General features: G+C 41.9%; 1 protein-coding gene and 1 non-coding gene across 5 annotated transcripts in view; one reads left to right on the top strand and one right to left on the bottom strand.

Moving 5' to 3' along the window:
• WDR59 (WD repeat domain 59) overlaps window positions 1–24,873 on the top strand; it is an 86,540-nt gene that overhangs the window by 49,113 nt on the left and 12,554 nt on the right. For 3 of the 4 annotated variants that reach the window (XM_029243272.1, XM_029243263.1, XM_029243269.1), the window contains exons 14-23: window positions 650–814; window positions 3,313–3,408; window positions 3,564–3,720; window positions 4,224–4,293; window positions 8,241–8,394; window positions 17,490–17,623; window positions 18,854–18,935; window positions 22,125–22,237; window positions 23,777–23,927; window positions 24,022–24,094. In XM_029243272.1, the coding sequence (XP_029099105.1) occupies window positions 650–814; window positions 3,313–3,408; window positions 3,564–3,720; window positions 4,224–4,293; window positions 8,241–8,394; window positions 17,490–17,623; window positions 18,854–18,935; window positions 22,125–22,237; window positions 23,777–23,927; window positions 24,022–24,094 (1,195 nt within the window). The remainder of the gene's footprint in view (window positions 1–649; window positions 815–3,312; window positions 3,409–3,563; window positions 3,721–4,223; window positions 4,294–8,240; window positions 8,395–17,489; window positions 17,624–18,853; window positions 18,936–22,124; window positions 22,238–23,776; window positions 23,928–24,021; window positions 24,095–24,873) is intronic. The other variant, XR_003796756.1, reaches the window with a different exon arrangement.
• TRNAR-CCU lies at window positions 21,366–21,438 on the bottom strand. The gene has a single exon. It is a non-coding gene; the product is annotated as a tRNA-Arg (tRNA).

The following is a 24,873-nucleotide window of genomic DNA, read 5'->3' on the forward strand; positions in this document are numbered from 1 at the left end:
AGTCAGGGAGCCTGATTCCTCCAGCTCCATTTTTCTTTCTCAAGATTGCTTTGGCTATTCGGGGTCTTTTGGGTTTCCATACAAATTGTGCAATTTTTTGTTCTAGTTCTGTGAAAAATGCCATTGGTAGTTTAATAGGGATTGCTTTGCATCTGTAGATGGCTCTGGGCAGTATAGTCATTTTCACAATGTTGATTCTTCCAGTCCAAGAACATGGTATATCTCTCCATCTGTTTGTATCATCTTTAATTTCTTTCATCAGTGTCTTAGTTTTCTGCATACAGGTCTTTTTTCTCCTTAGGTAGGTTTATTCCTAGGTCCCAGGAGTACTTTTAACTTGAGTCAGGTTTTTAACATCTCCCTGCTTTATTTTCCCATCTCAAAATAAATATAACAAGTTTCAGCCTATCTCACAGCTTTGGGATGAAGCTTTTTTAAGCAAAAACACTTTGAATTTATTAAATCGGTGCTAAAATTAAAAATCCGTTTTGAAAATGAGTTGTCCACATCTTCCAAATTCATCTTTGGAGACTCTCTCTCACTCCGTTACCAGGAACCTAGAGCATTCAGTTACCTTATTTAAACCTGTTTGCATCTGAAGACCCTTTGCAGTTCCTCTCCAAAGCAGCTATTGATTTGTCCCCTGCAGATGGACGCAGCAGACAGGAGCTGCACAGTGTCTGTGCACTGCAGCAACCACCGCGTCAAGATGCTGGTGAAGTTCCCTGCACAGTACCCGAACCACGCGGCCCCTTCCTTCCAGTTCATTAACCCCACCACCATCACATCCACTATGAAAGCGAAGCTGCTCAAGGTGGGCATCTGTGTTCACAAGTTCTCCTTGATGTCAGAAGTGGAGAGCACTGCTCATTTGCATCAGTGTCTGAGTCGAGCAGTGAAGTTGAGTGAAAAAACGAGTCGATAAGATTTGGACATCATGTGTCCTTCCACCTAGCAGGGTTAACAGCTGTATTCTTTTTGTGTAGAAAACATTGAGCGCTGATTCTTAATCTCTTTGGGTCAGGGACCGCCCCCTTCTAAACTCTAATGAAAACCACACACCCTTCCACAGAAAAATTTGCACAGATATTGCATATAACTTCAGAAATATTGCATATAAATCATAGGCAATTACGTAATTGCATATAATCTGCTCACAGATCTCATTAAAGCTATGTGTTAATCCCAGGTTAATACAATACAATCTCATTTATTTGGAAACTGTAGGCAAAATGTATTCTGAAGCTAAAAGATACTTTCTAATCAGAAAAAAAGTATGTAAGGTCATTAAAAAAAATCTGTTCCATAAAAGGAGGTGTTGTTACTTAGAGTGAGGCTGGCTGGCTGGACAGGTGAGGTGTGATAGGACAGCGGTGCCTGAATGGAGGGGTACAGCCTGGCATCTCGTCTTTACCCTTACACATTCAGAAACTTGATTTGTCAGTTCATGCAGAGCTAATCAGGTGGAATCCTCATAAAAAAGCCCCATGAGCTGAGATACGTCTTTTTCGGTCTGAGCAGCATCACATATGAAATAGCAGAAATATCCTGACAGCACCAAGTTGACCTGAATGCTATTCATTTTTTGCCTCGTTTGTGTTATATACACTTGATTGTTCTATCTTCTTGGGGTATGATAGGTAACCAAGAAATTGTTCAAGCTTTGTAAGGGTCTGTGAAATGCTAATAACTCAGATTTTGTGGTACTTGACGTTTTGTCCTTGGAGTCTGAACATTTCGTTGCCTTGTTTGGACATACAAAAAAGATAAATTTTTCTATTGGTATAAAAATGATAGGATAAGCAAGTGTTTTAAAGGTCTAATTCAGTGCTGTCCAATAGAAATGTGATGCAGACTACATGTAATTTTCAATTTTCTAGTAGCCATACTAATAAAGGAAGGTAAATTAATTTCAATAATATTTTAATTTAATCCAGCATGTCCAAAGTATTATCATATCAACATGTAAGCGGTATAAAAATTATTGCGATAGCTTACATTCTTTTTTTTTCTTTTTGGTACTAAGTCTTCAACTTCTGGTGTGAATTTTATGCTTACAGCACATCGCAATCCAGACTAGCCACACTTCATGTGCTTTATAGTCCGGTAATGACTTCCGTGTTAGACAGCCCAGGTCCAATTTACAAGCCTACCTTCAGTATGTGTATGTCAGGTTATACCGATAGCATGTGCTTTAAAATGTTAAGCTCCATATATATATGTATATAAAATATATATATGTTATTAAAGTATAGTTGATTTACAACGTTGTGCCCCAGTCTCTGCTGTACATACATACATATACATATATACATTCTTTTTTTAATATTCTTTTCCATTATGGTTTATCCCAGGAGATTGGATATAGTTCCCTGTGCTATACAGTAGGACCTTGTTGTTTATCCATTCTAAATGAAATAGTTTACATCTACCAACCCCAAGTTCCCAGGCCATCTGTCTCCCTTCCCCCTCATCCTTGGCAACCCCAAGTCTGTTCTCTGTGTCTGTGAGTCTGTTCCTGTTTTGTAGATAGGTTCATTTGTACCATATTTTAGATTCCACATATAAGTGATATCGTATGGTATTTGTCTTTCTCTTTCTGACTTACTTCAATTAGTATGATAATTTCTAGTTGCATCCATGTTGCTGCAAATGGCATTATTTTGTTCTTTTTTTTTATGACTGAGTAGTTAGTGTTCCATTGTATGTATGTACCACATCTTCTTTATCAATTTATTTGTCAATGGACATTTAGGTTGTTTCCATGTTTTGGCTATTGTGAATAGTGCTGCTATGAACATAGGGGTGCATGTATCTTTTTGAATTATAGTTTTGTCCAGGTATATTAGGCTTTATATTTTTAAAGGACCCCCCCAAAAAGGCACATTTTAATTTCACTAAAGTGAAATCTGTTCCCCCTGGCATGTATGTATCACATGGAACAGTTTTCAGTCCAGACTGGAGGATATTACTCTAAGTGATGCCGAGATTTCTCATGGAGGAGGGTGGGGTCGGGGGAGAGCAAAGGAGTAGAATTCACTATAAAGGAAGAATGGTGGTTCTAATCGTGCTCTCTCAGAGCCAGTATGTGCCTGCCATGGCAAAGGAAAGGGCTTCTGGAAGAGGATTCACAAATGAATCTTCTCTCCGAGCCTCTCAGGGAGGGGGAAGGTGGTGTGTTGTGTTGGCAGCTTCAGACACAGCCACGCTCCAGTGCCCCAGCATCGTTGCTGCTTCCGATGCTTCACACAATAAAAAAGAATCAGGAGAAAGAATGTTGCTCTTCTTGACTGCGTTTTGTGCCTTTTCTAGATCCTGAAAGACACTTCCCTGCAAAAAGTGAAACGCAACCAGAGCTGTTTGGAGCCCTGCCTGCGCCAGCTCGTCTCCTGCCTTGAGTCTTTTGTGGTGGGATCCTTGTTACCAACCTATGCTTTGGGGTTTCGTTTCCTTTCCTCCTCCCTAAAATCCTGGGCTCCCTGATCTTGGAATAATGTGTCCTGTTTTGTAATTTGGCTTGAAGACAGATTGTGGGTTTTAGTCTCTTGATTTTAAAATTTCAGAACCAAGAAGACAGCGCTTCCAGCAATCCCTTCGCGCTCCCGAACTCTGTCACGCCACCCCTACCGACATTTGCCCGGGTGACCACCACCTACGGGTCCTACCAGGATGCCAATATTCCCTTTCCCAGGACCTCAGGGGCCAGATTCTGCGGGGCAGGTTGGTCTCTTTAGGTTCTCTGATTCTAGATTTCGAGAGAGAGAAGCTAAGAATGTCTGTATAAAAATTTCCATCAGAAAATGTTTCTTTGTTTTTATTTCCTGAGAACTCAAAAGATTTCTGTCATAGTGTTATCTGAAGCCGAATTGGCATCTGGGGACATACCCTAAGAATGTTCACCAGATTTACAGACTTAACTTGTTTCATCCTGGTGAGTGTGAATTTGAGTCTTGACTCAACCTATTGAAAATACACATAGGAAATATAAAGTACCTGTGAAGACTTTTTCCAAACCACATATATCCCATCTCTCCTGAATCCTGGAGATTCTTATCTTTGTTTTTATTAAGTACGGCTGCCATTGTGAGCCTATGTAGCTTAGGATACTATGTCTTATCCTTCAGGTATATTGAGGTAGACAAAAGATTGACCAGTGCTTTCTTAGGATTTCCCATGACCAGCTCATTAACCTTGATGTGCACGTGTGATGTTTCCTTTGACAGGGTACCTGGTGTATTTCACAAGGCCCATGACGATGCACCGAGCAGTGTCTCCGACTGAGCCTACTCCGAGGTGAGTCTGGGAGATGCAGGTGTAAGCTACATTCATGGGACAGAAATAGGCAGACATCTGGGAATTTGTCTTTGGACAATTTGCGTTAGTTATCACTCATTATAAGATTTACTCCCAAAAGATCATGGTTCATTGAATTTCACCCAAGCTGAGCTTTCTACTGTAAAGTTACTACTAGGAGTTGCTTGATAAAAACTGTTGTCAAAACAAGGCAAATTCTTTTTTAATGTGCTCTTCCCCATCACTAAAGTATTATCTGAATATTAAATAAAACTAGAATAATAGCAAGAGATAATCTATAGTCCCGTAACACTAATAGGCCACTTCTAACATTACCACACACATGTAATGTATGTGCAGCCATCACTAGAGTCAATTCTAGAACCTTTTCATTATACCAAAAAGAAACTTTGAATCCCTTAAGGGTCACCCCAGTCCCTAAGTCCCCCATTCCTCCAGCCCTGGGCAAACACTGATCTACTTTCTGTCTATAAATTTGCCTGTTCTGGACAGTTCATATAAATGGAATTATATGTGTGTTCTTTTGTAACTGACGTCTTTCACTTAGTATATTTTCAGGGATCATACATGTTGTAGCATGTATCAGTACTTCATTTCTTCTTATTGCCAAATAATATTCCATTACATGTATATACCATGTTTTATTTATTCATACATCAGTCATTGGACTTTGGGACTGTTTCCACTTTTTGGCCATTATGAATAATGCTGCTATGAACATTCTGTGCAAATTTTGTGTGGATATATATTTTTTCATTTTTCTTGGATATATACCTAGGAACTGAATGACTGGATCATATTGTAAATTTTTTTCTTAATTAATACACTTTATCTTTTAGAGCAATTTTAGGTTCATAGCAAAATTGAGTGCAGAGTACATATACCCCTGTCCCCACACCTTTACAACCTTCCCCATATTAGTGGTTTTTTAAACTTAAATATTATGCTGTAGACTTCTGGTTCTGCAGTGTGATGACCAGGATAACTTGGAAACCCTCCTGCTACAAACACCTGGTTATACTGTATATGATATAATTAGCATACTTAATAATGAATAGCTAAGCTAACAAGAAAGAAAGGACATTGCACCAAGTTCATGAGCAGGTGCTACGGCTGTCCTGGGAGTTTGCCAGTTTCTGCAGTAACCCAAGCAGATGAGAACTTGGCCCTACAAGAAGTGGGAGTTAAATGCCAGAGAATGCTCTACATTACACCAGATTCCTTATTTGAAAGGTTGGACTAGAAAACAATCACCTACTCTTTTTTTTAAATTTTTTTAATTTTATGTTTTTGGCTGAGTTGGGTCTTTGTTGCTGTATGCAGGCTTTCTCTAGTTGCGGCGAGCGGGGGCTACTCTTCATTGCGGTGCATGGGCTTCTCACTGTGGTGGCTTCTCTTGTTGTGGAGCATGGGCTCTAGGTGCGCAGGCTTCAGTAGTTGTGGCACACGGGCTCAGTAGTTGTGGCACATGGGCTCAGTAGTTGTGGCTTGTGGGCTCTAGAGCGCAGGCTCAGTAGTTGTGGTGCACGGACTTAGTTGCTCCGCGGCATGTGGGATCTTCCCGGAGCAGGGCTCGAACCTGTGTCCCCTGCATTGGCAGGCAGATTCTTAACCACTGTGCCACCAGGGAAGCCCCCAATCACCTACTCTTAAAAGGAAACAACAGATATCTGTATCTGGACTTCGGGTCAGTGGGAAAATGTTCCTGTTAGAACATTTTTCACACTAATAGTCTTGTATTGAGGTATAATTTAGGGTACACAAATGTGAAGTCTGTACCTTGATGACCAGCACCCAGATCAGGATACAGAGCCTTGTCCTCACTCCCAAAAGTTCCCTGGTCCCTTTACCCAGAGGAAATGATTCTTCTGCTTCCATCATTGAAGTTTAGTTTGCCTGTGCTTGAACTTCATCTAAATAGAGCCATCCAGCATGTACTATTTTATGTCTGGCTTATTTTGCTCAACTTAACGTTTTTGAAATTGATCCACGTGGTTGCATGGATCAGTAATTCCATGGTATGAAAATAATATAATTTGCTTATTCATACTCCTGTTGATGGACATTTGGATTATTTCCAGTTTTTATTTTATTATATGTAGACCTACACATACAAGTCTTTTTTTTTTAATTTCATACAAGTCTTTTTCTGGACATGTGTATTAATTTCTCTACCCAAGGAGTAGAATCCCTGGGTCATAGGATATGTGCGTGTTTAATTTTATTAGAATTGCCAAAAAGTCTGTCCCTGTGGTTATGCCGTGTTATACTCTTCCAGCAACGTTTCAGAGTTCTCGCTGCTCCACATCCTCTCCAAAACCATTGTGGTGGGTGTGTCGTGTTATCTCATTGTGCTTTAATTTGTGCTTCCATGGTGATGACTAATGATGGTGAACAGCTTTTGTGTGCTAATTGACCACTTGGATATCTTCTTTGGTGATTTGCCTGTTCTAGTATTTTGTCCAGTTTTTTTTTAGACTGTGTTTCTTATTATCTATTTGTGGTAGTTCTTTATCAATTCTTATTGCAAACCCTTTGCTGGGTGTATGTATTGATTTTCTCCTAATCTATGGCTTATCTTTGTCCCTCTTTAATGATTTTCAATTTTCAGCAGTTTTTAATTTTGATGCAGTTCAGTTTATCACTTTTTAAGTGTTAGGGTTAGTGCTTCTGTGTCCTGTCTAAAAAAAATTTCTGCCTATCCCAAGGTCATGAAAATATCCTGTGTTTTCTCTTAAAAATTTATAGATGTAAATTCCTTATCTAAGGTCTGTAATTAATCTCAAAGTAATTTTTGTGAGGTTTTTTTTTTTCAGTAGAGATATATAGTTGTTATATATATAGCACCATTTATGGAAAAGATTTTGCTCTTGTTGAATTTGCATTGATACCTTTGTTGAAAATCAATTGACTGTATGTTTTGGATCTATTTCTGGCCTCTATTTTTTTCTTTGGTTTATTGGTCTCTCCTTATGCCAACACTACACTGTTAATGTAGGTTTATATAGTAAGTCTTCAAATCTGGTAATGTTAAGTCCTGTAACTTTATTATTCTCATTCAGGATTGTGTTGGCTACTCTAGATCTTTTGCATTTCTGAAAAGATAGAAATCAGCTTACTGGTTCCTACAGAAAAAAGCCTGCTCATATTTTGATTGGAGTTGTGTTGATTCTATAGATCAACTTGGAGAAAATTGACACCTTAACAATCTGGAATCTTCTAGTCTATTAACACGGTGTATTTCTCTATTGTTTTGAGTCTTTAATTTCTCTCAGCAATATTTTGTATTTTCCATGCACTTTTTTTTTTTAATGGGTTCCTAGGTATTGCATGTGTTTTGTTTTTTTTTGTTTTTTTTGGGTTTTTTTGCGGTACGCGGGCCTGTCACTGTTGTGGCCTCTCCCGTTGCGGAGCACAGGCTCCGGATGCGCAGGCTCAGTGGCCATGGCTCACGGGCCCAGCCGCTCCGCGGCATGTGGGATCTTCCCAGACCGGGGCACGAACCCGTGTCCCCTGCATCGGCAGGCGGACTCTCAACCACTGCGCCACCAGGGAAGCCCGGTATTGCATGTGTTTTGATGCTATCGTAAATGCAATTTTATTATTTTCCAAATGTTTGTTTTTAATATATGGAAATACAGTAGATTATTGTAGATTGACCTTGTATCTAAATTCACTTATTAGTTTAAATAATTTATAGACTCCTTTGAATTTTCTTTGTATATAGTCATAGAAACATTCTCCGCTTCTGCAGATAAACCATTTTTCAGTTCTAAAAGTGTTCTTTGATTCCTTTTTGGAGTTTCCATTTTTTCCCCATTTTATCCATCTTTTTCTCCTGATTTCATCAAGCGCTAAGAGTGGCATCACTTAGAACTATGGAAAGATCCAAGCCAGTATGGTTAATTGTGCCTTTTCAACCACAGATCTCTGTCAGCTTTGTCTGCCTATCATACTGGCTTGATTGCGCCCATGAAGATCCGCACAGAGGCTCCTGGGAACCTCCGTTTGTACAGCGGGAGCCCCACGCGCAGTGAGAAGGAGCAGGTCTCCATCAGCTCCTTCTACTACAAGGAGCGGGTAAGCGGCTGATCCACGGCCTTTGATTCTTATCCCTTCCCCAGATTCTTGTCCTTGGCCTCCCTGCCTGCCATGCACAGCAGCTAAATTAGTGATCCCCCTGTGGTCTTTCCCTTTCATACTTAGTGTGTTAGAGAAAGACCGTTGCTTTGTTCCTTTTGGTTGGTTTTTAACTACTGTAAATTATATAGGAGGGGGAGGGGTGGTTGGTTGTTATAATCCGAACTCTTCCCTCCCCTTTAACCCTATCCTGTGATCCCCATACATGAAGTCGATTCCCATCCTCTGAGATAGAATCACGTAGCTTCAGGTCTTCCTGGGTATTCTGATGTTTGTCACCAAATTAAGGGATGCTTCAGAAGGCTTGGGATCCTGATATATTTGGAACTTCATAGTTGTGGGAAGTTTTCAAGTTGACCTCTAAGAGGTTTTATACTTTTACAAAGTCTGCACCGAAGTACCCATTTGAATGGACTGGTTTATACAAAAATCACCTGAAACTGTCCTTCTGTTCCTGGGTTCTTAAGGAACTCATCATCCCTACAGTAGCTATTAAGCTGTCAGAAGCCTTTAGTGACGACAGTGTAGAGAATATCGGCAGGACGTGGGAATGATTCTGAGAACTTTCTGTGTTATCAGGTTGAGTCTGGCTTAAACTTTTAACTGACATGATGTATTAACTGGTTACCACTGAGCTACTCACAACTCAGTCCTTAGGAATTCTTTGTTGCTCTCTCCCACTAATTGAGAAATGATGGATTGCCTATAATTAAAATTTGGTTTTTTGTTAAAAATTGAGTTATTTAAAATAAAACCCCAATTTCCAGCAGGTGTTGGAGGTGTCTTCACTTTGATTGCAGTGTAGTGTCTAACCTTCCTGGTTTGCATGATGTTGGCTGTCACTGACTTTGTCAGGTCTTAGGGTTGTATGTGACAAATGAGTGGCAGGAACTGATGCTTGAGGCATGACCAGTCTTGGGCAAAACCTTCAGTCAAATAGGGAAAATGATTTTTTGGTTGCCTTTCTGGCCAGCTCCATAGTCCCTTTCTTTGCATCTCTGACAGAGTTCTCCACCCCACCGCTGCCTCCCCCCACCCCGCCCTGTCCTGCACCTGTCACAGAACTTCTTAGAACACTTTTATCTTCCCAAGTCCTTTACATTCAAAAAAAAATTTTTTTTTCTTTTTCTGCAAGCTAGCAGGTAACTGGTGAGAAGCTTTGATAAACTGGTTGGAACGAAGGCATTTTATTATTGATGTAGTAGCTAAACAAACTCAAGGTTGAATAAATGTGGGAATTTTCTTTAGCACCAGAGCCAGGTTGAGGAGACCTGTTAGTCAAAGAGGCAGTTCTGAATTCCCCTTTGCATCATGCCCCGTGCTTCTCGTGCTTGGGTTCAGATTGGGCAGCATAGCTGGGACTTGCACTTTTGACCCTGTGATAGTGTGTAAAGGTCGTGTTTCATCAAAATAACTCCAGTTCCAAGAAGGAGCCTCTCCTAATGCAGAAGCATTTGTAAGGCCTACATTTATATTTTTGATGGTCTGGACTCTCTTTTATGACAAACACACTGTAATCATGAAGAGGGAACAAAGGCACATAGATAATTAGCTGTTATCAGACAGGATATGCTGGGGCGTGGAGGAAGGATTGTGATATTTCACTTTGGGGTGATTCCCAGTGTGCTGCTTCTCCCCAGAAAACAGGCCATTGTAGTCCCCTAGAATGACATAGTAAGTGGTCTCTGAATTGTATTTCAGACAGTGAGCGAATAAAGTGGGGGGAGGTAGCTTTATTATAATTTCATATGAAACTTTTGTATTGATGTATAGCCTATGTGCAGAAAAGTTCACAAATCATAGGTCTATAATTCAGTCAATTAGCAATCACAGGAAATAGACTGTTCCAAGACATAGACTATTCCAAGAACCCTAGAAGCCGTGGGGGAGGGAGGCACATTTTAATGTATGACACATAGTAATTATTAGGTTAAATCATATGAAACTGCTGATGTTTGAGCATTTTTGACCTTAAGAAAAAGTTTCACATGGTTCAGCCTAGTAAGAAGTTAAAATCAGTTATCAATAACTGGTCAGTCAGTTATTTTGTGATGAATCTAAAATAAACTTGTAAACTCTCCTTGAAGCTTGTTCGTGTCCATCCCATTTACATACGGCATGGGGAAGGAATTACAGGAATGATATATGGCCATCTTATTTTCCTCACAGAGGACGATAACAGTTTTATCCCTCGAGAAGTATTTTCTGATTCTTGGGTGTCTAGTTTCAAATGTCAAATAATATCACTTCTATTACTTTTGTCCTGGAAACGATTCCAGTGTACTAAATTTCTCTGTGCTTAAGTCTTCATTTTCAGCCCAAATTTTATCTCCTGCGTGCTTTTATTCTTGTTTAGATCTCTACCCCTGAGAGCTTTAAATGAGTAAGAAGAAAGGAAAAGAATATAACTGCGTTAAAGTATAACAATGAAAGAATTATAGAGTATTTTGGAGATTGCAGAAATATCTTCCTAGAGCCGTTGGGGACTAATACTCATTTTTCTTGTTTTTGTATTTTTACCCTGCCCTACTTAGGTCATCTTGTTATATCACCCAGAGGTTCTCCAGATGGAATTCCAGTGTTTGCTCTTAAAATTTTTTTAAATGTGAGAGATGTAAAAATAAATTAATAAAACCATTAAATTTCATATAAGAAGTTAGAAAGCACAGAGAGATGCTAACATTCATTTGGTAACTGGACCATCTATTAATAGCTGATGAAATATTGTTTATTCTTAGGGTAAATCAGAAAGCCCAGGACTTAAGATAAATATCAGGCATTGCCCTGTAAACATTTAAAAAATTTTGCAGCTTCCCACATTCACTTCAGTTGACATCACTAAAATAGCTTTAATGTGAATAACTGAGGAGGCCTTGAAGTTAATAGAGTAATTTCTGATTTCGCGAAACAGTGTTGTATGCTCCCAGTTTCACACTGATGCTCCCGTGGTTAGCGAGAGCCCTGGGGAGCATCACCCTTCAGTTCTCTCAGGCTCTCACTTCCTCGTGGCACCACTCTGAGGATGGTCCTGCAGTCCCAAGGTCAAGACTTCAGTTTCCCTGGCGCCCCCCCGGCCACACACCAAAAACAATTCGGTGTTGAATCTCTTGAGGAACTTCTTCCTTTTTAGGAATGAGAAGCTTCTTGCACATACGTATGCTTTTGAAGGGGAAGCAGAGTTCTCCACCTGTTTCCTTTTTTTTGGCTGCGCTGGCCTGTGTGGGTCTTAGCTCAGCATGTGGGATCCTAGTTCCCGACCAGGGATGGAACCCACATCCCCTGCATTGGAAGCGTGGAGTCTTAACCTCTGGACCGCCAGGGAAGTCCCTCCACCTGTTTCTTACGATCTTAATTCTTGTAAGAGAACCACAAATCTCCGTCGTAGTTCCTCTGTCAGAGCTGTGTGGATGTCAGCCTCCTGATACCTTGAAACGTGTTTTGGACTAAAGGACAACGGCATTGAAGCTGTGTATGGAGTGTGATGGGTTGGGAGGGGGGTGAGGGAATCTAAATACTGCTGTGCTGAGTTTCAGATTTTTCAGTCATTCCCATCCCAGTTTTCCAGTATATTATGGTACCTTTGAATCCATCAGATGTATGGGAAGCTTTCATTTTATTCTATATTTTTTCCCTTTTAATTTTCTTGGTGTTTTTCTTCCCTCCTCGTGGGTGTAACGTTTTCACGCACAGATGTCTCCTCGCTCTGCCCGGCGACGTTGGTCCATACAAGCAATTAACGACTTCCCGGTACTGTGCGCTGTGCAAATGCTCTTCTTAACTAATCCTGTCTCTGCCCAAAGGCCCAAGAATAAAATGCCACCTGCCTGGCTTTGAGGAACCTGAAATGACAGGCTGGCTGGTTTTCAGGACCAGCATAATCAATTTCTCACTCTTGGGAGTCAGGCACCAAGGACTGCCTCCTGGTTCTATCAGTTTCAAATGGGTGAATACTGATATCGTTAAGGATTGTGAATGGACTTCTTTGAAAATGAAGCTGAATGCTGGATTTCTTGGAAAGAACCCCAGTGATAAGCCTTTAGCTCACCTGATTTCACTTGGAGTATTTGTATAATTTCATAGAGCTTTCAAAAGCCTACCTTTGGCATGGCGGGGCAGCAGAGGAAGATATAAGAGGCTTCTACCATTTTGTCTCCGTTTTTATCGTCTTGCTCGAGTTCAAAGAGGGAGGTGCCCACCTGCTTCATTGGCATGACACCGAAGCTAGATTTTAATCCTTTGGGAATTTCCTGGAACAAATTTTTTCCTTGCCATCAGTATTTTGCATTGACAATAAAACCTCTGCAATGGACATCTTCTCTTCCTTTTCTCTTGCTTACTCTCTCCTCTTCTGTCTTCCTCTCCCACCCCCTTTGTGTTTCAGTCGTGCCATGGTGACCTCAGGCTGTGCAAGGCAGCTTTGAGGCTTTTGTGTAAGTTTCATTTGGTGTAAAAAAAAAAAAAGAAAATTAGGGGCATAGTCCTATAGCCTTTTCATATAAAAACCGGTTGAAATCAGGAACCTTGATTAGCAAGTTCCACTGCTGCCCAACAACCTGGGGGTGGAGCTGCCTCCATGGCCATCTTTCCTCAGAAAGCCTGTCCTACCAACCCAACTGCTGCGTTTCCACGGATTTTTCCAGAAGTCCCTGCTCCTGCTGCTATTTAAAGAGGAACTCATTTTGACTCACTGCCCACTCTGATGATAATTATGCATTGTCGACGGGGTTGCTGCGAAGCAGTTGGTGGCTTATTCTTGGGCTGTTTTTACATTTAACCCATTTATTGCCATCGATGTTGCCTCCGATTGTAGCAGTAACACTGGTGATTCAGTCGCAAGCTGGCTATTGGTTGTCATTCAGTGCTCTCTGCACCAGTGCCTCCCCGCTCCCACCGCCCCTCCCTCCCCACCCCGATCCTCCCTGTCCTGTTTCCCGTAATTCCATGAACACCTTCTTGGTCTGTTCAGAGGAGCATCCCAGTCTCATCGTGTGATAACTTGTCTGTCTTGCTTTGTCTCTCCTCCCTCGATCCCTGCTCATGGAATCTGTGGGGAAGGGGTGTTTTCTATCGATGGGGCATTGAGATGACCTAAGAGAAGTGCAGAGTCCTTCACCTCCCAGAGGTACCGATTTTACTGCACAGAAACGTATCCACATTTAAGCCCGTCAGAGTGGGACTGGAGCAATGCAGGAGGTTTTAGGGGGCTTTGGGGGCCCCTGTGCCCTTTTCTTACCTGGAAAGGTCAGCCACACCTCATCCCGGTGTGTCATTGTTGTCGTCACCTGACAGGTGCTCAGACTAGAGAGGTTATTCTAAAATCTCCAGCAAGATACTAAGGCAAAGAAATCTTGGGAAGGTGTGGATGAGGTATGAACCATTTTTGTTGCCAAAACACTAGAGGAAACACTGCATGCTTCTTAGGGAGCACCTGGGAACTAGGCCCTGACACCTGATTTGAGATCTACCACATCTTTGTTTAGGCAGCCTTGTTGGATTTGAATCCGCAGAATAATTTGCCATGAGACAGGTTTACTGAGTGACCTCCATAGCCTGAAGGGGAGATAGTTCATATTTAAAAGCCATCAACCTCCAAGTTTGAAGAAAAAATATTTTGTGACCCCCCCCTTAAAGATTTTTTATAATGTTTTATAGTTATTCCTTGCTGGATTAAATGAACAAAAACAGCTGTCCCTTAATTGCTTTCACACTTTGATTCTTGGTGGCAGCTATCATTAGGGTGATCCTCTGTTAGGGAATCTCCTTCTACTTTAGGCTCAAAGGCAGCTTATCGAGGTCCATAAAGCACCACCTGTGCATCAGTACAGATCAAACAGAGAAGCACCTGGAAGCCTGGTGTCTCAAGAAGCTGACAAGGAAGTCCCAGGAAATACAGACAGTGATTTCTGTAATTCTGTGAAGGGTAGTTGCAGAAAGCTGCCCAGACCACTATCTTCACATTTTCATCAAGGACTTATTGATGACTCACACAGGCCCGTTTCTGCCAATCTCTGTCACCCAAGACTGCAAATGGGAGAAGAGCCCTGAGACGTCTCTTTGGACCCTGAATTTTCTTTTCTCTGGATGTGTCGAATCCTAACAAATCCAAAAAGGAAATTAAATGGCGCGAGGTTCAGGCTCATGAGCCCGACCTGAAACACAGCACCTTGGCCTGAGCCTGGCGTGTTAAGCCCTGTAGCCACAGGAGCTGCTTGCCTCTGCACGTTGCTCTGGCTCAGCAGTGCTTGGCAGAGGAGTGACTTTAAAAGTGAGTAATTGTAGACAGTGGTGTGTTGGACAGCCCTCACTGGAATCAGATGATCTCCGTATATGCAGAAATGGATCTGTTTTTATATGGACCAAACTATTTACATATGAACAGGTAGCTTAGTCAGGACTTAAGTTTCCCCCCTTTTTAATCTAAAATCATACCCTTAAAAGCAGGTTAACAAGTATGGGCTTAGCAGCCTGAGAACCTGTGTTCAAAGCTCAGCTCTTAGGAGTGTGGCCTTGAGTAAGCTCACATCCTCACTGGTGAAGTCCAGGGCGTCTCTCATTTCCCAAATACAGGCTCCTCTCTGGCCATTGTAGGGAAGGCTCTGGGGAAATAAGATAATTGCTCGTGATCTTCTTCCACATCCATTACCCAGGTCCCTCTGCTCAAGTATTTTTGACATTCTGAAAATGATCCTTTTTAGAAATATTTCAAGTCTGCTAGGAAAAACATTCTGACATGAGCTAGTCTATTTGCAAATGAACCACTTTGGGCACATGGGCCTTAATATTATGCTTTCATTGGGTTTGCTTAAAAAGTCAGGCGATTGTGGATGTTTCTAGTGTGGTCTGAAAGCTGTAGACCCCATCCCTCACGAGGTGTCCATTGGTTTCCACTGTTCAGTTAAACGGATCTGTCGTGAATTGCTCATTGTTGAAGGGCTTCTTATTTTCTCTTTGTAATAAGGAGCCAGAGTCAGTGCCTGGAACTGTTTTAGAAGCCTTTCAACAAACCTGGAAGACCCAATTAGATGGATCCTATTTGATTCCAGATGGAATCTTTTGAATGTAGATCTTTTCTTTCTGCCTTTAAAAAAAAAATCCAGTACCCTAAATCTCACTGGAGATGACGAATTATGTGGGGCCTTGTGGGTATGTCATTTCCTGGGATTCTTAAACTTCCAGAAGTCTGGATGAAAGTCACAGTGAAGTGAGTTTATGGACTGATGCCCTCCGTGTTCTAGTTAACCATGTTGTGCTGTCCCATCACTGCAGGGTCGGTGTATGCTGAGTTACTCTCTGTAAAACCGGTCCTAGCGCTCAGGGCACGTGTGACAGCACAGTCTAATGTCGGTAAACGCTGCCTGGCTCCAGCCCATGCTGACAGGCCGTTTTTCTTGTTAGCACGCTCGCCCCTTACTTGCACCCACATCACAGTTCTTCTTTAGAAAATAACCAAGGCCAGCAGAGAATTGAAGGGCTACTAGCCCCCAAGAATAGATGCAGTTTCCTCTTGTGTTGCAGAATAATAACTTGTGTATGGATGCATAGTAACTGAACTGCTTCTAAGACCAAATAGGTTAAGGTTCCAAATCGATAGCATATGTATTTACAAACTATGATGAACAATTCAAATACTTTAGCTAAACATCTACATTTACCTGCCATGCACTGAGTCCGGGTGTCCTGGGTTTAGCAGGTTCCATGCCGCTTACTAATCCTATGGGAAGTTACGTGCGTTGGACAACTTTGGGGGTTAGATGGGATGTGAACGGTCAGAAATGCCTGGATATAGACCATGACTGATTTATGGAAGAGTGATTGTATCAAAATCACCGGTGGAAAACGAATTTATCTATGAACCATCTAAATAATAATATACTATACATGCCCGAGAGTTTATGGACATTTATAATAATTACAGATTTTTAAATTGCACTTTTTCAGTTGACACTTTGCAGTCTCACCTTTTCATTGTCCCCTGATTAACCTTGTGAGATTGGAACCACAGAGCTTATCATGAGCCCAGAGTTACCAGTGAGCAAAGAGAGAGTGACACAAGCCTGAATTCACCACAAAAAAGGAATGTGCCTGGGATTGCAGTGAGCCAGGGCATGTGTTAATAAGACCAGTAAGACTTGGTTTTCTGACTCCACATTACAGGGCCCTTTCACTGGTTCCTTTTGCCTCCTTTGTTAATAAATATGTCACTTCCCTCCTGAGATGAATCACTTTGGCGACCCCCTTTCTAACTTCTGGCAATAAAATAAAATAGAATATTGCTCCCTTGGCTGGTCGTCATTTTGAAGATACCAGATGGGGCTACACTCTCATAATTCTCATTTTCCAGGACATCTCTCATTTCCCACATACAGGCTCCTCTGTAGCCATTTGTAGGGAAGGCTCTGGGGAAATAGGATAATTGCTTATAATCTTCCACATCCATTACCCAGGTCCCTCTGCTCAGGTATTTTTGACATTCTAAATGATCACTTTTAGAGATAATTCAAATCTGCTAGGGAAGACAGGGTAATTTTTCTTGAGCTGCTCAGTTTCTGTGTCTGCCTCCCATAGATGAAAGTTTGCAGATCCCACACTGCTGTGTCTGAATTAAATTTCAACAAATCCAATTTAAATTGTCTGAAAAGGAAAGAAAAAAAAAACTTTAATTAGTTTCAAGCAAGAATTTTGAACCTAGGGCGGAACCCAACCTTAAAAGTTGCTCTTCTCCCACATTTTTGTGGTCTTTACTAACTTATTGCTGTTCTTTTTTTTTTAAATTCTGGCTTCAAGGTGTTTTTGAGCACCTGCAGAATGTATATAGCACTGCAGTAGGTGCTTATTTTCCTCTTAGGATTCTGGGCCATGAGCTCAATGCCCTTTGTCATCCTTTTATTTTCTACAGATGCTGATTCATATAATTGTGGGCATGATGTAATGCAAGGTCTCTGCAAATTACCAATGACCCAACTATGGTGTGCTCTGCAAATGTAGGTTTCCATTCATCAAAGTCCCCATTAGTTATATCTTGTCATTTCCCCCAGAAATCAAGGAGATGGAAAAGTAAGCGTGAGGGATCGGACTCTGGGAATCGACCAATCAAGGCTGCTGGGAAAGTGATCATTCAGGATATTGCCTGCCTTCTTCCTGTTCACAAGTCATTGGGAGAACTATACATGTAAGTTCAGAATTTCAACTATGCCGTGCTTCCCACTTAGACATGAATATCAAAGTTGTTTATTTTGTCTTATTATATTTTTTGGCCGTGCCTTGCAGGATCTCAGTTCCCTGACGAGGGATTGAACCCAGGCAGTTGAAAGCCTGGAATCCTAATCACTGGGCCACTGGGGAACTCCCTTTTTATTTTAGTTTTTGAGATACTGGAATCCTTTTTAGAAGAGGCCCAGTGCATTAGCTTTCTTCTGCTGCATAGCAAATTACCACAGACCTAGCGTTTAAACAACACACATTTTTTATCTCAAAGCTTCTCTGGGTCAGGAGTCTGGGCATGGCTTACCTGGGTCCTTGCTCTGGTCTCCCCAGGCTGAAATTACGAAGTCAGCCGGGTGGTGGTCTTAACCAATGCTCAGGGTCCTCTTCCAAACTCATTCAGGTTCTTAGCAGAATTCAGTTCCTTGCAGCCGGAGAACTCAGGGAATTTCATCTTCTCCAAGACCAGCAGGAGTGTCTCACTGATGCTTCACTGTCTTTCTAAGGTCTCATCTGATTAGGTCAGGCCCACCCAGGAGAATCTCCCTTTTGACAATTACGGGAGTGATATGTCATCAGTATTGACTGGTCTTGACCCCGTTTAAAGGGAGGGTTTATACAAGGCCTGTACAGCAGGGGCCAGCAATCTTGGGCACAGTCTCAGGATTCTGCCTCCTGTACTTAATATGTAAAACAGTTTAAAAGCAGAGCTACTTTGGTTGAAGGGAGCTGGGAGGTGGGTGACAGGCACACAGAAGCTGCTGACCTGTGGTTCCCCTTCTTCCTGAACTTGAACACATAATAAACAATATTTATTTTGTTGTTTATGTACAACACATTACTCCTTGTTAGAAACTGCAGTCAGCATTATACATATCTAAATCAATTTTTATTCAACCCTTAAGCCTGGGGAACTCCCCAGAAAAGCTAGCTGGCAAATTGTTCTTTGAGTCTGGCCTCCTTTCCTGACTTGGAAGAGGTAAGCAATTTCACCTTCCCCAGGCCTGAACTCACAGTGTATCATCAGCTGTAGGTAAGCTTTTTCTCCATGTTACGTAGAAAGGGAGCTTAAGGCCAATACGAACAAAACATTTTGAGTGACAACCAAAGAGGCAGTTTTTACTTTATTTGTTAAACCAGGAGTAATTGATTTAGAAGTCAACTGGAAAGAAACTTTTTAATTCTTCTTTAATTTCAGATTGAATGTGAATGATATTCAAGAAACATGTCAGAAGAATGCCACTTCTGCCTTGCTTGTTGGAAGGAAGGATCTCGTCCAGGTATTTTCCATTCCTTTTGTTGGAGATCTGGATTTTTCTCTTGGAGCAGGTTCCTTTCACTTTATTGTTGTGGTTTAGTGACATTTCAAGGTGTACCTCCTATTTTGTAATTTCTTTCCCATTTTCTTTGCCAAACTGTAGGGCTAGAGCAGCTTTTTAAATCCCTTGGATGTTTTTTTTATTAGTGCTTAGTTGAGGAGGTCCTAAAGCATTTACAAGTGTTTTTATAACATCCCTTTTCTATTCTAGGGCAGGGTGATTGTTAGTACGTAAATTTGGACGTCTTTATCTTTGCCATTTACACCCTCAGTTCTGTTTTGTTTGTTTTTTACTTTTAAAAATGCTTCATTTCATAAAAGGTTTACCAAGGCATTCTTAAGATAGAGACACATTCAGTTTTAAAACAAGGTGTAATATTACAAGAATTAAAATGTCCTTCATCTTTGCAGAAACACATCAGTGCTTAAGCAAGTTGCTCCTATATTGGTGAGGTTTTTTATTTTTTAGTTATTTATTTATTTTTGTTTGTTTGGCCGTGCCACGCGACTTGCGGGATCTTAGTTCCCTGACTAGGGATCGAACCTGGGCCCTCCGCAGTGAAAGTGCAGATTCCCAACCACTGGACCACCAGGGAATTCCTGGTGTTTTTTTTTTTTAAACTGTTTTATTGAGATTATAGTCCATAGACCATGCAATTTACACATTTAAGATGTACCATTCAGTGGCTTTTAGTATATTCACAGCATTTTGCAATCATCACCATAAACAATTTTGGAACATTTCCTTTACCCTGTAAAGGCACCCCACACCCCTTGTCACTGCTCAAGCCCCTCTTCCCCCATCCAGCCCTCGCCAACCACTAATCTATGTTCTGTCTCTATTGCATCTTTTATTCTTTAGTATGAGGATTAGATTGAGCAATGGAAACTATGAGCTGCTGTCCTATCTGCTCAGTTTTTTCCTTGTAACCCTCCAAATGACCCAGAGCTAAGGCCTCCCCTTGATTTTTATCTGATTGAAAAATCCCTAAGATTTCCTTTTGTCTCCTAGTAAACACCGTCAAGTCTCTGCTGCAAACCCTTTTAAGTGAAACTTAGAGTCATGGATTTAATCTGTTTCTCTAAGGACCCAGCCACCTAAAATTCTGCAAACACTAAAAAGGCAAAACAGAGTAGTGGAAGTAGTGGGGAATTTCTAACAGGAGGCGTCAGCCCGACTCTGCTCCGTAGCGGTGTAACACTGGGCCAAGTATTTCCGACTCTCTCAGCCCCTGTATATTGGTCAAATGAGACCCAAGAGAATAATTGCCTCATAGGGTTGATGAGGAGATTGGTTCACGTGCTGAAAAAACATTATCTGAGGAAAAATTACTTCCTAAAGTGTTTTTTTTTTTTTCTTTTAAGTTTTTAGGACTTTTAATGGCAGGGTTGATTTGGAAGTTCAGGCTAGTCCGAGTGAAGTGGAAAGACCCTTCCCTGGGGTTCAGACATACCTGGGTTTACATCTGGGCTCTGTCCCTTTCATGTTGTGTGATCCTAGGCAGCTACCTAATCATTCTGAACTTCAGTTTCCTCAACTATAAAATAGGAACAGTACTTCTAAGGTCCTTATGAGAACTAAATAAGGTAATATGCATACAGTTTCCATACCTGTATCTGGTAGATGTAAATACCCAGTATGTGGCAAATTATTGCTGCTCTTCTTGCAATTGCAGTCATCATTGTGGTGTGGTCTTCCTTAACGGACCGGAAATGACATCAGTGCAAGCGCTTGGAGAATTTGTTGTTCTTTTTGCACATATTGAAGATGATGTGTCTACTGTTTTGCATAAGAGTTACAGGAATAAGCCTGTCAACTATTTCTGTTGAAGGCACTTAGGGAACGTGTAGTACAAGTGAGGAAATAATGGGCCCAAGTTGTCGGCCAGGGTAGTAAACATCCTTTCCTATCCCAGAAACCTATGAACTTCTTCCAGCAACCATCCAGGCGGTCCACTGATCATAGAAATGAATATTTTTCTTTTGAACCAATACTCGTGGGGGTTATTTAAGTATACTGGAGCCACACGATTTAATTGATTTTTTTTTAATATATCTGATGTGTTTCTATACCTGTTTTTCAGTATTTTTATTTGCTTATTCTTTTTTTTCTTCTATTTTAAACTCCTTGATTCAAAGTCTGTATCTTCTTCCTTTCGGGTTTTTCTCAGAGTCTAGTAGTGTTTTCCAGTTGGTGGGCATACAGTGATGTATTGCTAGTAAGAAAGATTTCCCAAAAATAATATTCCATTAAAAAAATATATATATATATATTTATTTATTTGGCTGCGCCAGGTCTTAGTTGCGGCGTGTGGGATCTTTTAGTAGCAGCATGCGGGCTGCTTAGTTGCAGCATGTGGGCTCTTAGTTGTGGCACACGTGTGGGATCTAGTTCCCTGACCAGGGATCGAACCTGGGCCCCCTGCATTAGGAACGCAGAGTCTTAACCGCTGGACCACCAGGGAAGTCCCCAGTATTCCATTTTTAAAGGTATAGAGGGGAGGGGACTCTGTTGATGGTGTGATATATTTATATTTAGTGTGTGCTAAATCTTGGATCTAATAGACACGTCATGGACATTAGTTTCTGCTTGAGGACTCCAAGCCCCGTGAGGTTTCAAGTTTGGGGATATTCCTCAGATTTGATGTCAACCAAAAGAAAGCCGAGTCTATTTTTTCTTGGCCTATTTTTCTGTAACTTCAGAGAGTATACTGAAACTTTTGTAATGGAAGGTTTTTCATTATTTGGGCAAAGGACAATCTTAAGTGTGATACCGAATGCATTTTTCTCTCCCTGCCAGTTCACTAATGAAGCAGCAGAAAAAGCCACATGAGTCAGTGGTTAAATAGACCATGCAGGGAAGTTGTTGCATGGTGTCATTCCTCTGTTGTCTGCTTCATAAAAGCTTTTAAGGCTAGTGTTTCTCAAATGTGCACACAAGTCCCCCGAGAATCTTGCTAAAATGCAAATTCTGCTTCAGTAGGTCTGGAGTGGGGTGTCAGACTCTGCATTTCAGTAAGCTCCCAGCTTTGGCCGCCCCCAGAGTAGCAAGGCTTTAGGCTGTGTGTGGAGGAGGAGGTGGGGTTCTTTCGTGGTTCGCGGTCCTGTGCTCACCAGTCTGAGTGTGGGTATTTCTCTTTGATCTGTGCAGGTTTGGTCGCTGGCTACAGTAGCTACGGATCTTTGCCTTGGTCCGAAGTCTGACCCAGATTTGGAAACACCCTGGGCTCGACATCCATTTGGGCGACAGCTACTGGAGTCCCTGTAGGTTTTGAGAGCTAAAAGTGAGGAAAATGAGTGATGTCAATTTTAGGTCTATAAACACTTTCAGTGTTTTTGTCTAAGAGAAAAGTGCAAAGGCCTGAGGCATGAGAAGAGGAAGTGAGACCTTTCCTTTTAGGGCTGCTATAATTTCTGTACAGAACTCACTTCTTAGAGCAGAAGGAATTATACAGTATTTGTCATTTATAACGAGGATTTGGGACTCATGTGTCCTTGAGAGATTTATGCTTTGGCCCAGAAGTGCATCAGTCTGAACACAGGAGTTTGAGTTCTTGAGGTAGAAAGTTTCTTGGGTGCTATAGAATCTCGCCCCTGAGAGCAGGTTAGAGAATTGCACGTTGCCCTTCGTGTTTTCCAAAGGCCACGATGCATTCACCCTGTTAGACAGTTTATGAAAACCTTGAGTTTGTGTTTGATTTATTGCACTGAAATATGGCAAACTGGAAATACAGTGTGCAGAAGATTCACAACCAGGAAAAACCACTTGAGGTTTCAAGACAGGGAGGCCCAGGTCCTGACAGAGAGATGGAAAAGCTCTCCTTCCTTCAGGTGGAGGTTTGCTTTACCTACTTGTTGAGGCCAGACCTGGGACACGTGCTCATGCTTCAGGTTGCTCATGGTGCTTGTTCTACCCACTTCAAATAAGGCTCATGAGATAGTGTGAAAACACCTTAAAACTATTAGACATTGCTTGGTAGGAAAGTATCAAGTCCCTGGGATCTCTACCTGACATTCTATCTAGCACAGTTGTACTGAAAGGAGCAAAGGGGATGTGAGGACCTAAAAGGTAAAACTATCCCCTGTTGTTCTTACTTAATAGCTCAGACTCATAATGCCACCTCCCGAGTCTGTGACCTGCTCCCCATACTGTGGTGGCACCGTGCTCTCTGAGCACCTCCATGAACCCTAGCCTTAGGTCATATGAATGGAGGACATAGAACCCCCCCAGGAAGCAGTGTGATGCCTGCTTGGAGTTGGGGAGGCCGAGAGAGCATGTATGGCCTCACTCAGATGTGAGTTGAGTCTCCTTAATTCTTGAAGAAGCTCCATTCAAGTCTGAGCCCAGGCCTGGATGCCAGCTAGGAGCTTTCAGATTGGTTATATCTAGGTCATGTGTAATACTCAGATACATGGTATTCCAAAACAAATTTAGCCAAACTCAAAGTCGATCATGCCCCCAGATCTGCAGAAAGCCCTCGTTCCTGAAGGGGGCTTTTGAGGCAGAATCAAGAATTCTCCCTTCCTTTATGGTTTATCACAGGATATAGTTCCCTGTGCTATACAGTAGGACCTTGTGGTTTATCCATTCTATATAAATGATAATGGAAAAGAGTATGAAAAAGAATGTATATATATGTATAACTGAAGAACTTGGCTGTACAGTAGAAATTGACACAACACTGTAAATCAACTATACTTCAATAATATAAATTTAAAAAAAAATTCTGACATCCTACCCCGATGGCGACAACCCGCCGCTGTCATGACAGTCATCCTTCCCCCTGTCCCCTTTCTCTCCAGGCTGGCTCATTACTGCCGGCTCCGGGACGTGCAGACGTTGGCTATGCTCTGCAGTGTGTTTGAAGCCCAGTCTCGGCCGCAGGGGATACCAAACCCCTTCGGGCCTTTTCCCAGCCGCTCATCTAACCTTGTGGTGTCCCACAGTCGATACGTAAGTTGGGGGTTTCCTGGTGTGAGTTTGACTTTTCCCAGAGGTCGCCATCATGGGGAACGGCACTCTCACACTGCTCCTGTTTGCTCTGCAGCCCAGCTTTACATCCTCTGGTTCCTGCTCGAGTATGTCCGACCCAGGATTCAACACTGGTGGCTGGAACATAGGTTGGTATGGCCTTAGCCCACGCTGGGTTTTTTTGTTTTTTTTTAAACATCTTTATTGGAGTATAATTGCTTTACAGTGGTGTGTTAGTTTCCACGCTGGGTTTTTATACTCTAAATGTGGTGTGTGATTTAATATGTAATCTTTACTTGATGAATACTCTCCATATTTTTCCTTGTTTCTCATTGCCCCCCACCCCCACCCACACACACAGAGTGTGCCGCAAAGCTTGCGGGATCTTAGTTCATCTTAGTTCCCTGACCAGGGATCGAACCTGGGCCCGCTGCAGTGGAAGCTTGGAGTCTTAACCACTGGACCGCCAGGGAATTCCCCCTCTTTGCCCTTTTTATAAAAAATTAATTCATTAATTAATGTATTTATTTATGGCTGCATTGGGTTTTAGTTGCTGCACGCAGGCTTTCTCTAGTTGCGGCAAGCGGGAGCTACTCTGTTGCGGTGCGCAGGCTTCTCATTGCGGTGGCTTCTCTTGTTGCAGAGCATGGGCTCTAGGTGCACGGGCTTCAGTAGTTGTGGCTCATGGGCTCTAGAGCGCAGGCTCAGTAGTTGTGGCGCACGGGCTTAGTTGCTCGGTGGCATGTGGAATCTTCCCAGACCTGGACTCGGACCCGTGTCCCCTGCATTGGCAGGCGGATTCTTAACCACTGCACCACCAGGGAAGGCCCCCCCCCCATTGCCCTTTAAATTCAGTATGATGGGGATACTGTAGTCAGCAAGGTCTGGGCTTTTCGTGTTTGAACAGGCTGGTTTCTGGTCTCTCTGC

Source organism: Monodon monoceros, unplaced genomic scaffold, assembly GCF_005190385.1.
Source record: "Monodon monoceros isolate NGI ecotype Baffin Bay Population unplaced genomic scaffold, NGI_Narwhal_1 Super_Scaffold_10, whole genome shotgun sequence".
NCBI lineage: Eukaryota > Metazoa > Chordata > Mammalia > Artiodactyla > Monodontidae > Monodon > Monodon monoceros.